Consider the following 14,299-nt stretch of genomic DNA (forward strand, 5'->3'; position numbering starts at 1 on the left):
GCCCACATGCCCGCCAGACCAGAATGGTGCTGGACGGGGCCGCCGCCGCCAAGCACGCACCACCGCCCCGGACACCAGCCGAGGCCACACCGCTGCCACGGACAACCACCGCCGCACCCCACGGCGCCGTCCGCAGTCCTTGCCGCCCGCCGCCCGCGTCGCGACGCGGATAGATCTGGCGGAGCTGCGTTGACCCGCACCATCCGTCGCCACCGGCCGCCCAGCACGCTCCGCCACCACGACGCCCGTCGCGCAGCCAGCAAGATGCCGTCGCCACACAGCTCCGGCTCCCCGCCACGCCGCAGCGCCCGCCGCCAACGCCGCACCCCAGCCTAGTCGCCCGTCCCGCATCAGGGCCACGCGCGAGAGGACGAGATCTTCCCGCCGCAGCCGGCGCCAGCCGCGCTTCGCCCGGCTGCGCCCCCTGGCGGCGGCGAGGGAGGGAGGAGAGGAGGAGGGGGCGCCCCGGCGGTGGCGGCGGCTAGGGTTCCCTCCTGGCCGCCCGTGGGGGGACGCATGAGGGTCGCGAGCGAATCCAAAGTAACGTCTATATATTGTCAAGGTGTCAAGGGGGTAGCGGTGGGGCTCGGAGGACTCGGTGTCAAGGTCTTGGATTCTGGGGCGGCGGCCCTGGTGGTGGTGGCGCGGTGCTCATGAGCAGAGCTCGTGCCTCGGTGCTGCTCGGCTACAGTATACCCTATCTTCCACACCTGGTGACCAGTGTTTAAATGCTCACAAAGTTCGGAAAAAAAGGTCGTCCATCGATGAGCAACTACCCACACAAACGCTTGTGCGCGCTACGCCAGCCAAGCCCGCAGACCCGCTGTGGATTTCCCTGCAGCTCGTCGCCGGCGGCGCGACGACCTTGAAGTTTGAGTTGCTCTCGTACAGGCTCTGGGTCCCGTGACGACGTCGTCGTTGGTCAGCTCCCGCGACGTCATAGTCAGGCGCATCCACGCATGATTGTCATTCTCCACTGAGTAGCCAAACCCGAGCAGGTCGTCCATCTTGTGCACCCGCCACCGATCCCTAATCGACGGCCGCGTCCAGCAACGCGCGCAACACGAAGCCGCTGAGCACCCACGCCTCCAATGCGTTCAGGTAGAATCGCCCATTAGTCGGCGAGAACGCGTGCGCCAGCATGCCCAGGGCCCGGCGAATGCCCCGCCGCCTCATGGTCGCCGGCGTAGAGCCCGATAGCGGACACCGGACGTCGAATCCGCAAAGTTGAGTGTCGCGGCGACCGACCACGCCGCGAACAGCAAAGAATCGCCCGGGCAATGGTCGTTTGAGTCCGTGACGACGGCATACTCCAGGCCGTGGAGCACACGGCGGCACGGCCACGACGGCGACCCCGGGAAGCAGCGGAGATTCCTGCTATCCGGATCTTGCCTATCCAATCTCATTCCGCCGTTTCCCCAGCGCACCGCCAGCTCCCGCCCTCGAGCACAACCTTGACCGAGGTAGACCGTGGACCTTGGCATCATGAGCCCCGCTACCTTCTCTCTCTAAGAACCGGATCGGCTCCGACAGGTAAACGGGGCGAGAGCCGCGAGACAACAGTTGTCTCCGCAGGACTTGCGAGGAGCGGAGCTTCGCAACGGCCGGAGGCAACGACTAGAGTGGCGGCGGCGTGATAGCTCCAGCACCCAAGACGGATCACAGGAAACCTGCACGCAGCCACGCAGGCACCATTGAGCGGGCGACCTCTCGCCCCCAGGCTGCTTCGCCTCACGACGTATGCCATGTGCACCATCAAGAGTTCAATACCGCCGCCCCTACAGGCGCACCAGATGCATGAGCCACCTCCACGCGCAGCAGGAGCATCGTCCGTTCCACCCCCGCCACAGCCGCTTTCGTTGTAGCCGGGGCGCCGAGGTTGTGTCCGCCTGAATATACAAACCATCGGCAGACGAATCATTATAGAGATGTAGACCCAACCCCTAAAAAGATCAAGCACACAAACACGTAAACACTCAATAATCATACAGGAAGGAAAAAAAAATCAAGAGAGAAGCAAGCAGATAGACCAAACCAACCAGTAACTACATGGCAGACAGGACGACGAACTAACTGCATGGCGACGCCGACGCAATGAGTGAACATCGGACAGTTGGCCACCAACGGCATCGTCTCTCATTAACGCACGATAACCTTGAGCAGCAGCTCGGCTCCGGCCATTACACACCCAATTAATGACGGCTGCTCGAACCCCAGGATGGCGGCCTGGGTGACCCAGGTCGCTCTCCGGCTCCGGGCAGAGGCAGGACGAACCATGGCAGCAGTCCGTAAGGCAAAGAAAACCAATGAGGAGAGCCACCTATATAGCGTCTCCGAGGAACAAGAGACGTAAAGCAAATCAACCTCAAGGATAGAACGATCCAGAAAATTGGTTTCTAGACGTGAGGCAAGGGCGGCACCGCCTGAAAGCCCAACACACGTCAACCTCTAAACAGAAGTACCGAATAACGTAAAAACGGATGTATCTAATACTAAAATGTGACTTGATACATTCATATTTAGATAAATATAAGACAAGAATTTTGGGACGGAGGGAGTAACATCGTATGATGACCAGACTATCCATGCAACACGTGGATGGACACGCAAGAGCAAAAACTCAAACGGCATGCAACAGAAAAAAAATTGCAGTTGAATCAATTACGGCGACATGCAGATGCACATGCAGTAGCCGGCCCACGAACCACGGGGCCATGCAGCCGGCCACAAGCAAAACAGCAAACAGACAAAAACGATGTGACCAAATCAAACACGCCGGCTTTCTCAAAAAGAAAAATGAAACACGCCGGCATGCATCCCATGTGCGGGCAGAAAGATGTCCCCAGATCACAAACTAAATGCTAGGTTCACCCTGACCCTTACACGCCCATGTCCCCCCACAAAAGCACGTGGCATGCTCCGATTGGCTGACTTTCCACTGATAAGAAAAAGTCAAAAAAACAGGTAAACTAAACCTATTAAGAATTTAGAACATGTGTATTGTGGCACTGCATGTAGTTCATTAGGAGTAGCAAAGAGATTCAAAACATGTGTTTAAATCACAACTTCAGAAATAATACAAGCATGGATGCTCAAAAGTTGCTAGTTTCTGCTTCTTCGCTTGTGAGATGACGATCTACGTTATTTTTCATCGGTGGCGGTTGCTGTTCTGGGGTGCTGGTCCTATAGGGCCTTAGCACGACGACTTCCCGACTGTCTACTGCAACAAGTTGTGCCTGGCTCCGGTGATGGAGGGGCGGTGACGGCGGCGCGCCTTCGGCTCGCTTCGGTGCTTGTAGTCGTCGCTAGGTGGTCTACGGATCTGGATGTAATTTTCATTTCTGGTGTTCGTTGTACTGCCATGATTGAAGATGAATAGATTGAAAGTTTTTTCGAAAAAAAATATGCTTCACTGTTTTTACCATTTTTACCATGTTAACCATTGAGTGGTTGTCAGATTAATTTTTTCACATAACTTCAGCATGCTTGTAAACCCGTAGTTTCCACAAATATGCTTGCTATCCTAGACAAGGCGGTGGGTTGCCAGTTTTCATAACACATGGTTATCGTGTTTAATCAAGCATAGTCGTCGGGATGTATCGCAATTCTTTTTTTCTTTCTTTTTTTGCGGGTGGGATGTATCGCAATTCGCACATGGTTGCCATGTTTAAGCAGGTTTAGTTGCCCTGTTTTAGGCAGGGTGTAGTTGTCACATATACAACACCTGGCTGCCAAGTTTAATAGAGGTAGTTGCAACATTTACAACAATTTTTACGGTCCAACTAGGCTTTTTGTGTAAATGCATGGCAAGTAGGAGAGATTTATAGTTACAGCTAGGTGTTTTTTCTTTGTGGAAAAACCCATAAAAATGTAGACTTCTTTAATCTGGAACATCATGGCAAGTAGGCACAATTATACTGACAACTAGGTCATTTTTTTTATCTTAGCAAACTAGTCCAATGCAAACCTTTTTTTTATTTCTCGAACATCATGGAAAGTAGGCGCAATTTTTTTGGTAACTAGGGCATTTTTTATCGGGCAATTTCTTTTTTTTTTTCGAAAAAACTTCCGATCTATTCATCTTTAATAATGGTAGTACAACGAACACCAGAAATAATAAAAATTACATCATGATTCGTAGACCACCTAGCGACGACTACAAGCACTGAAGCGAGCCGAAGGCGCGCCGCCGTCATCGCCCCTCCCTCGCCGGAGTCGGGCACAACTTGTTGTAGTAGACAGTCGAAAAGTCGTCGTGCTAAGGCCACATAAGAACAGCGCACCAGAATAGCAACCACCAGAATATCATTGCAAGCAGACACAATATTTATGGTAATTAGGGCATTTTTTATCTTGCAAAGTAGTCGAGTGCAAACTTTTTCTAAACTCCAAATATCATTGCAAGTTGACACAAATGTTTTTGGTAACTAGGGCATTTTTTATCTGGCAAACTAGTATAATGCAAAAATATGTTGATCATGTATTAAAAAATATTAAATTTGTATTAGAAAAATGTTAAACATGTATTAGAAAATATTGTTGACATATACACGAAATGTAAAATAAAAAAAATAAACAAATAAAACCAAAAAAACATGAAAACCAAAAAAACAAAATAAACCAAAGAAAAAATAAAAATAAAATCAAAGAAACAAATGCAGAAATAATGAAAAAAAGAATGAAAACAAAACAAAAAATCAGAGAAGAAAAAAAGAACAGAAACAAAAGAAAACGAAAAAAGCATTAAAAACGAAAGAAACAAATGAAAACGATTGAAAAAAGGGAGAATAAAAAAGAAAACAAACAAAAGAAAAACGAGAAAAAAGAAGAAAAACAATAAAACAGAAGAAAATGGAGAAAGAAAAAAACCTAGTGTAAAACCAGGGAAGTCGATGTTGTGCCCATGTAATTTGACACAAACTCGATGTTGTCTCAGTACCTATCAGTGCGACGAAGCTACCAGGTTCGATCCCTGACGTCCATACCTGATCGACCGGCTAAAAGAAACCAGCGTACGGTGCCAGGGTACACTATCAATCCGCTATCTGGCCTCCATGTGTCTCTCCAACTTCAAGCGAAGGTGATTAGGAAGAAAGGGATGTTGCTGAGGAAAAAATTGAAGTGATGGCCAGGGATGAGGCTTGAACTCGCTGGCATGTGGCATGCCAGCAATCAGTTGGAGGCGAGAAATTTGGCAATCACATGAAAAATACGCAGGGCGACTTCTTTTGCGGGCTGGCTTGGGGCAGATGACTTTAATCTCATCTTGCGATCTCCCAGGGTGGTGCAACGTGCTGAAAAAATGGCTGTAATCATCGAATAGTTCACCTCTAGTAGTTTGTATTGAACACTTGGTTTGTGATAATGGAAATCGGAGATAGTGCTCTCTGTTCCAAAAAAAAAATGAAAAATACATAAATTCAACGATTTGACCATGCATGTGGGTAAGTAATGTAGGCTTAATCCTTCGCGCCAAAGGTGAGCATGGAGCCCTCATGGACAGGTAAGTAATGTAGGCTTAATCCTGGATGCTGGTAGGGGACTTCAACATGTACAGGTTTGAGCATGAAAAATCCAAGGGTAGAAGAAACTGAGCACTCATGGACACCTTCAACTCCTGGATCCGAGAGCATGCGCTCGATGATATCGAGATCACCAATCGCACGTTTACATGGTCTAACAAAAGGGTGCAGCCAACACTTGTAAAGCTAGACATAGTTCTTGTCAATGCTGAGTGGAACTTGGGCTTTGCGGACACTACAGCGACCGCCCTACCAGCAGTAACATCAGATCACATTCTCATTGGGGTGGACATGTGCAGAGAGGCGCCCAAGTGCTTGTTTTTCAGGTTCGAGAACCATTGGCTACTGATGCCGGAAGCACGAGAGTTGATCAATGAGAGCTGGCAAAGGGGCAGTCGGGTCTTTGCTTCGATGGCAACTCTTCTAAACTTCAAGCTGAGAAGGGTCCGGGCTACTGTGAGGAAATGGGACAGGGCCAAAAAACCGCTGCAGCTAACAATGGATAATTGTAAGCATGTGGTTCAGTTTTTGGACACGGTAGAGGAACGGCGCCATCTAACAAGGCTGGAGATCTCTTTAAGAAAGCATGCGAACGCGAAAGCACAACAGCTCATCCTCTGGCAAACAATGGCATGGAGGCGCCGCGCAAAGATTCGAGGTTGCACACTCGGGGACGAGAACACACGGTTTTTTCATGCTGCGGCTAACCAACACCACAAAAAGAATAAAGTGAGGCTCCTGATACAGGACGGGGTCCGTTTTTGGGGGAGAATGACAAGGTACGGATTGCCACGGAGTACTACAGGGCTTTGCTGGGACAGCCATCCCCCTCCTTGCCAACGGTTGACCTATCTCAGCTATATGGCAGTGCTGACCTTGGGGCGCTGGAAGAACCGTTCACATGGGCGGAGATTGCTGCAGCCATCAAGAAGAGTCCGAACAATAGAAGCCCGGGACCTGATGGCTTTACAAATGAATTCTACAAGTGCTTCAAAGAGGTTTTGAAGGAGGATCTGATGCGTTTCTTCCAGGAATTTTATGAACTGGGCAGCAACTTTCACGGCATCAATGTAGCAAACATTGTGCTCATACCTAAGAAAGAAGCACCAACGGATATCAGAGATTTCCGCCCCATCTCCTTGGTACACAGCTTGCCCAAGCTGATAACCAAAGTGCTTGCTGCACGACTGCAACGCCTCATCCCAGCCATGATTCATCCGCTGCAGTCGGGTTTTTTACCTGGGCGATGCATTATTGAGAATTTTATGTTAGCAGCTGAATTGGTACAGCAAGCAGCCAAGAGAAAGAAACCTATGATCGTACTGAAACTTGATTTTCAAAAGGCCTTCGACAGTGTAAGTTGGGATGCACTGCTCCAAATCTTTCAGGCAAGGGGTTTTGGGAGCCGTTGGAACCACTGGATTTCTAACATTTTCACGTCAAGCTCCTCTCAAGTCCTTCTTAATGGTCAGATTGGGGAGAAGATACAATCCAAATGTGGCCTCAGGCAGGGGGATGCACTGTCACCTTATCTTTTCATACTAGTTGCTGATGTTCTACAAAGGTGTTGTGATAGAGAGCATCAAGCTGGCCTTCTCAAACATCCGCTCGGAGGGGAGGGACCGTTCCCCGTCCTACAGTACGCGGACGACACTCTCCTACTGATACAAGGGGATACACAGCAAGTTGGCATCATCAAGAGGATTCTTCAATCTTTTTCAAGCTTCACCAGCCTCTCAATTAATTTCCAGAAGAGTTCCTTCATCCCTATTTGCGTCGACCCGGCAGTTTGTCAACAGATTGCTCAAATTCTACAGTGTCAACCGTCTGCCTTCCCGTGCACCTATCTTGGACTGCCCCTCTCAACGCACAAGATCACACACGGGCTGCTAATGCCTGTTATTCACAAAGTGGACAAACGCCTTCAGGTTGGCTGGCCACTTTCCTTTCTTGGGGAGGACGGCTAACTTTGATTAATGCTGTCCTGGCAGCGATTCCAAGCTACTTCATGAGCTGCTTCATCTGGCTGAAGCAATCCTTACAGCAGCTAGAGTAGATTATGAGGGGTTTTCTGTGGCAATGAAAGAACCATGCACAAGGTGGGCAGTGCCTGGTGGCATGGGATTATGTTACCCTGCCGCAGCAGAATGGAGGGTTGGGCGTCCGTGACCTTGATGCACATAATTTGGCAATGATAAGCAAGGTCATGACAAGGATCCTGCAGCCTAGCGATGTCCCATGTTACCAGTGGTTTGCATCAACATATTGTCATAAAGAGATACCACTTACGGTGCGCAGTACGGACACTGCCATCTGGCGCTGCATCAAATCTTCTATTCAGTTTGTCATACAGTCCACAAGGTGTGAGCTTGGAGATGGCACCACTATATCCTTCTGGTATGATCTTTGGATAGAGAATGGCCGGCTATCCCACTCCTTTCCAACCCTTTTCACCTTTGCCAGATGCAAGTCTTGCACAGTTGCCTCACAGTACGTCTCTGGACACTGGGCGATACAACTACACCCTAATTTGTCTTACACAGCGCTGCGGGAGCTCGAGAGGCTAACTCAGTTACTAAGCTGCATCCCACCAACAACTGCTAGAGCAGACATCAGGAGGCCGCTAGCGTTTGATAACAAGATTTCTACGGCTTTTTTTTACAATATGCTTACATTCAGGGGCAAGGACTGCCCGTTGGCTCGTTATATTTGGGACCGAATCATACTCAAACGACACCGCGTCTTCTTATGGCTGACCCTCAAGGACAGGCACAACACCCGGAATAATATGATAAGGAAGCACTGGACGAGGCTAGTAACGCACAACGGATGTGATTTATGCCCAGCAGCCGAGACTATGCATCATATACTGCTTAGATGCAAACTTGCACAAACTGTTTGGGCAAAGGCCGGCCTCCTGGATTTGGCAGTCTCATGTGAGTCTACAGCAGATTTCTTGGCCTCTGACATAGCAAAGGAGGCACATGGCGCGGTATGGCATGTCTTCTTTGCAGCTGCTGCTGTTGCGCTTTGGCATGCTCGGAATGAGCAAGTTTTCCACAACAAGTGTTGGACAGCTTGGAGGGTTCTTATTGAGGTGGCCGACCTGATCAAGTTATGGACACTGCGAGCACCCGAGGGAAATGTTAGAGATCGTTTATCTTCTTGGGCTGATGTAATGGTGCGAGAATAGCTGCCAAGCTCTCCTTGCTCCTAGCTTTCTTCCTGCTTTACTTCTTTCCTTCCTTCCTAGCTTTCCTTGTTCTAATTCTCAGGCTTGGCGTTGGCCTGCTGCACGCTCTGTGCGGCTCTCACAACGCCTTCATGTAAAAAAGATCATTGGTCACTCAGGCTACGGCCTGTTTTGAATGCATAAGGTAGAACATGATCTACCTTTTCTTTCAAAAAAAAAAGCATGGAGCCCTCCAGCGCCTCGGCCACGATCCCGTCCAGCCGCGCCGCCATGGCCGGCGTCATGCAGCTGCTCCAATCCCCCACCGTGCCGTTCCTGAAGAAGGCCTCGTTCTTGAGCCCCAGCATCGTGCGCCCGCTCCTGTTGACCTCAAGCCCCTTGAGCATCCCCAAGCTGCAGAGCTCCACGATGTCGCGCACCACCCCGGTCTCCTCCTCCTCCGGAGAGAAGGGGCACCCCATGAACACCGCCATCTTCCTCAGGCTTCCCTCCGGGTCACGCAGCATGTCCTCGTATCTGAGGAACAGCACCTGATCGGGGCTCAGACGGCTCGCCTCCCAGTACTCGAGCGCGTGGCGCCACTGTGGCCCCGCCATGCTCTGACCCTTGCAGAAGAGCTCGAACGCCTCCTCGAACGTCGGCATGGCGGACGACGCGCCGCCGTCGTCGGCCATCCGCTGCAGCGTCGCCGTGGTTTTCTCGTGGAAGTGCCAGAAGGAGAAAAGCGTGTCCTTGGGGTCCCGGCAGACGTACACGATCCGGCCGCCGGAGCCGTCCGTGATGCCGTGGGGCAGCAGGGAGTAGGGCAGGTGGGCGGCAAGCAAACGCGGAGAAGGGATCCCCTCGTAGATCAGACCATCATCGTCTTCCCCAGCGAGCTCGAGGAAGCCGACGAGGTCATGGGGGTTGTTGCGATGGAGCGGGTGGTCGGCCCCGGTGGACGGCAGGTGCGCGGAGAAGGCGAGCGCCTTGAGCCAGGTGGTACCGGTCTTGGGGAAGCTCACGAGTAACACGTCGGTGGGCCTCGGACTGAAGCGCGCGTGCGACGCGCCGAGGAACTTGAGCGTGCGGTCGGTCAGCCAGAACCCGGCGTACCGGCGCAACCGGAGAGGGGGGAACCCCGGTGCCGTGGGCAGCGACGACATGATCTCTGCTGGTAGGTCAGCGTGCGGGGTGGCCGTGGCTGTCGGCGCAACAGCTTCTTCTTCCTTTTCTCCGGCTGCACCGGCCGTAGGAGCAGCATTACCGCCCATGGCTTCTTTTCCGGTGATCCTACTCTCCTCTTCTTTATTATATGCTCCCGAGTTGCGACCGAGTAGCGCGAATATGTAACTGCGCCAGTATGCAGCAGTGTGCGCCGGCCGTACCTATCTCCTCACATGCGGACTACTGTGCATGCAGGTGAGAAGATTCCACCAACTTACTCAATGATTGTGGGTTTCAAATTTCAACCTAGCTAGCTACTCTTGCTTCATTTGTTGTTAAATGGATAACACGAGCTTTCTTTGCCCATGGTTTACAAACTTGCATTCATCGTGAGAACAAGTGCAACTTTATCAAGTTTTCCGAGTTTTGGAGTTTTTTTTTGCGAGAAAAGAGATTTCATTGCTTAATCCACGGGATTACAATCGTTCTTGTACAGCAAATCAGTCTCACCTGGACCTTACCAAAGCCACACGGCAGTTCGCATGGTGTGCTGCCCTAGCGGGAAAATATCTGATGCATCGGAGTTTGTGGTGCTGCCGGTGCACCGAACTCACATTGTGTTTTTAAAATGTTCAAAAAATTCTGAAAAATATTTAGCACACTCACACAACATCAATGTAGGTTATCACAAAATTTCAAGTCAAAATTTGAAACATAACTCGAAAAGTAAAAATGACAAATTCAACACTGAATAGTACATAACATAACTTGGGCTTTAGATTTGGCCCATTATCACACTAATGTCAAATTTGTCATTTTTATATCTCAAAAAATATTTCAAATTTCTATACGAAATTTTGTGACATCATACATTGATGTTGTGTTAGCGTGCTAGATTTCTTTTCAGATTTTTTAAATTATTCTATGGCATCAAGTGCACCGGATACATTCCTGTACCCTAGCTGAGCAAGACAATGAGGCACACTCTTACATGACCTCTAATGCCTTGTACAATGCAAGACGCATAGAGGGGGTGCTTAGAGAAAAAAAATTGATGGTTCTTTGAGCACCGGTGCTTATTTGTAAAGGGTAGACACTTAACTAGGTGTCTTTCATGTGAAATATGCACGGACGCACTCGTGGAGGTGTCGGTATGCGCCCTGGTTTTGAGCCTGGTAGGATCCTCACTCTGCTCTGGCCTCAAGGGTATTCGTCTACTTCGTGTCGTGCTCTCGAGTTAGGACGGTGCACTAATGAATGTTTGATTCTTTAACTTCTTCTTTTCCTTTCCCTATCAATTAGTACGGTTCTTAGCTGATTGCATGATTAGGATTTGACACCGTATCTTAAGAAAATAAATAATGAATGAGCTCTGCTCCAGTTCGGTGGTAGCGGAAGAGAGGCAATCATGGAGGTGACAGGCGGAATGGCTTGAGCATGCTGGTAACCACACGACAGATGGTCATCCCAAGTTTGTATGGCTGAGTTCATTGGTTGCTCCAGTATACCTCCCAGACAGTGCTTTAAATCAAAGCTTGATGTTGTTCCTTGTCATAGAGGAGGTCCGTATTTCAATTCATCCCTAGGCTCTGTTACTTCTCATTTGCAGATCTTAGAAGTTTGCTCTATTTCTTGTTGTCCTTTCAATTTTGTTTTTTTATCCCCCATGCTTGCAGGATGATTGTACGGTATATCTGTCAGTAGAACGAATCATGCTAAGATTTCATTATATATAAATGATACATGCATGAAACATTCACACAAACTGCATCTATCCTTGATCTACTTTTTGGAGCATACACCTTTTTACTTTGAAATACACGACATTTATGAGGTGTAAAATTTCTCACAAGCACCATATATATGTAAAGGGCCTTCAAGACAATCTTATAGATTTTGTCCTATAAATATCGTTGTGTTTCAGCTACTTAGAAGGAGAGGTGGAGATGATGTATCAAGGGAGATGCCACCGCTGCTGGTTGGGGCACCGCTCTTCGCGTGTGTGTTTGTTGCCGATGCTCGCGTGATGGTATGTATGTTTCAGATAGTATTGCATTGAACAATAGATAAGTTTGTGATTCCATGGCAACACATGGGCATTCAACTAGATTTAGCTTCCTCAGATTAAGAATAGATCGGAAAGAAGGTGACGTGATAGGGCATTCAACAATGACATGGAAGCTACATGCAGATTCAAGGGGCAATAGATTGAGAGGTGAATGATGAGAGAAGGTGATGGATGACATGTTCAACGAGAAAGAGCGGCTAGAGGGTTGTGTGGTGTTTCCAAGAATATAGAGAAGAAGATGCTTGTATTTGTGTTTTGGTTGAACATCGCATGCAATGTGCTCATTTGTGGAGAGGAAAATAATCATTGTTTACAAGTTTATTTGTTGGCCCGTGGCAACGCACGGGTAGTCTACTAGTTAATAATAGTGATTGATTAATAAAGTTGGACGATTGTTCTCTCCTTAATTATTCTGTTGGCAAATCATTCCACTGCTGCTGAGAGCCTCGAGGTCTCCTTTGTTTCAACCTGATTTTCTTATTTTTCAATCTTTCTACTGCATCGGGCCAAGCAGTGGAAGGCTGATGCGCTGACACCCGGTAGGAGGCGCGAATTTTCAGTTTTTCACCTTTACTTGCGTGAAGGCATGAACTTTTTTTCAGATTTTTACCCTTATGTTTTGTGTTGGTTGGAATTTGAACACCCAAATTAAACCATCCCAGGCTCCTATGCTTCATGTGCACAAAACCGGGATTCTTCGTTGAACTATAAGCTTTAGCAACTAGGAAGAAAAACATCAACAATATATGAATACCTATGCAGGAATCACAACAAGAAGAGATTTCAGCAAGGAGCTTCACATGAGTGTAAAAATTCAGCCAGCAGGTATAGTAGTAAAAATAAACGATCAGGATGTAGTAAGATTCAGCTAGTAGTAGTAAAATTCATTAAGGAGCCTCACATCTGTGTAAACTGAAGAAGTACAAATTGTAGTACCTCAAATAAACATTGTCTCTCTTGTTTGGTACTCTCCCTGGGAATGTCTGACGACTCCACCACAATAAAAACAGCAGCAACTATCCCTTGGTTCACACTCAGATCCTCCCAAAATCGCCACCATTAGCTATCCCCTAATGAGTACACGTAAATCTTTTTTGGCAGCCAAACGCCAGGCGGCGGTGTGAAATACCAGGCAAGCCCGCCAATGTCCGACCACATAGCCCAGTTCGGCAGGTTGTGCACAGATACCCAGTGGTGATCGCCGGGCTTGGCGTAGACGACGTGCAATTCCCCATTATTTATCACAGCGAAAACAAGAGTGGGTGGGGAGGTCGAGTCGTCGATGCCAGCGAAATAGCAGAACAACGCGTTGGGGTCGGAGAAGTAGAGCTTCAAGGCATTGATGGCTTGGCTGGATTTCAGTTCGGAGCCATCGTATGCCCGCACCTTGGTGATGGGTGGGAACTCGGTGAGGCTGCCGGTGAGGGGGTTGAGGAGGCGGACAATGTCGGTGGACTTCTCGTCGCGCAGGACAAAGAGGCCTTCAGTAACGGCAAAGATGTAATTGCTGGAGAGCGCGTCGAGTTCGACATAGACGTGGCGGAGGCGGCAGCCTGACTTATGCTGTCTTGGCGTCCAGCCGTGGGGGCGGTAGTGGATATCCAGGCTGCAAACGGAGGTGGACTCACCCCAGGTCTTGCAAACCGCCCGCAAGCGGTTGTACTGCGCCGCCGGCCATGGAGAATCTGTGGACCACAGACGGCCGGCGACGTCCCTGATGAGATCGGTCGTCAGGTTGGCCCAGTCCCTCCTGCCAGAAGGTTACCACAGTCACAGTGAGCTGCCGGCCTGACAGGCAAAGAGAGGAGGACGCCGGTCGGCCGGACTTACCATTCTTTCGCTCGCGGTCGCTTCCTCAAACGAACAGACTCGCTGCCACTGCGAGTGCAAGCCAGCGGCAGAAGATCGTCAACTCCACAATGACGGCGCCGCGCTCGCGTCATCACACCCTCGAACCTCGGGAGACGATCGCTGCCGCCGGTGCCCGGAGATGCACTGCCATGTCTCCGGCTCTGCGACCGTGTCATCTCCATCTGGTCTTGAAGATGAGCAAGGGATCTAGGTCTAGCTGATTGGACGTGATTGGTGAGTAGTTTTTATTTCTGGTAAAATCCGCTACTAGTTACCCTAACAAGACGTCCGATAATTCGGGAGATGTGATTTTTGGAGCTTTCCATCCTCGACACAAAGCAAATGCAAGGGAAGAAAATCATATAGGACGTGGTATTTTTCTTCATCAACAAGAAGGAACCCCTCCAGAACATGACAAGTGGCACTGCTAATCTCAAAGCACCCTGGCGCATTAATCCATAATTAGGCAGTAAATCCCATTCACAATCACTGTTTATCCATTCTCGATTCCCACATCTC

At 49.4% G+C, this 14,299-nt stretch overlaps 2 protein-coding genes across 2 annotated transcripts; both read right to left on the bottom strand.

The window, feature by feature from the left end:
• Positions 1-8,786: 8,786 nt before the first annotated feature.
• On the bottom strand, positions 8,787-9,920 carry LOC123055604 (cytosolic sulfotransferase 5-like). Its single transcript, XM_044479550.1, has 2 exons — positions 8,916-9,920; positions 8,787-8,822 (listed from the first exon to the last, which is right to left on the bottom strand). Exons 1-2 carry the CDS (start codon positions 9,858-9,860, stop codon positions 8,787-8,789), a joined length of 981 nt encoding a protein of 326 aa, XP_044335485.1. The 5' UTR covers positions 9,861-9,920.
• A 2,795-nt stretch (positions 9,921-12,715) lies between these two features.
• On the bottom strand, positions 12,716-14,019 carry LOC123048585 (uncharacterized). The gene is made up of 2 exons (XM_044471662.1): positions 13,760-14,019; positions 12,716-13,679 (listed from the first exon to the last, which is right to left on the bottom strand). The coding sequence occupies exons 1-2, from the start codon at positions 13,960-13,962 to the stop codon at positions 12,989-12,991; spliced, it is 894 nt and encodes a 297-aa protein (XP_044327597.1). The 5' UTR covers positions 13,963-14,019; the 3' UTR covers positions 12,716-12,988.
• Positions 14,020-14,299: the final 280 nt, after the last annotated feature.

The sequence above is a fragment of the Triticum aestivum genome, chromosome 2D, assembly GCF_018294505.1.
Source record: "Triticum aestivum cultivar Chinese Spring chromosome 2D, IWGSC CS RefSeq v2.1, whole genome shotgun sequence".
In the NCBI taxonomy this organism is placed as follows: Eukaryota; Viridiplantae; Streptophyta; class Magnoliopsida; order Poales; family Poaceae; genus Triticum; species Triticum aestivum.

Coding starts and splice junctions, on each gene's coding strand:
- LOC123048585 (XM_044471662.1), bottom strand. CDS start 13,962: ATGGAGATGACACGGTCGCAGAGCCGGAGACATGGCAGTGCATCTCCG. Junction 13,680..13,759: donor CGACCGCGAGCGAAAGAATG/GTAAGTCCGGCC, acceptor ACCTTCTGGCAG/GAGGGACTGGGCCAACCTGA.
- LOC123055604 (XM_044479550.1), bottom strand. CDS start 9,860: ATGTCGTCGCTGCCCACGGCACCGGGGTTCCCCCCTCTCCGGTTGCGC. Junction 8,823..8,915: donor TTTTTTTTTTGAAAGAAAAG/GTAGATCATGTT, acceptor AGAGCCGCACAG/AGCGTGCAGCAGGCCAACGC.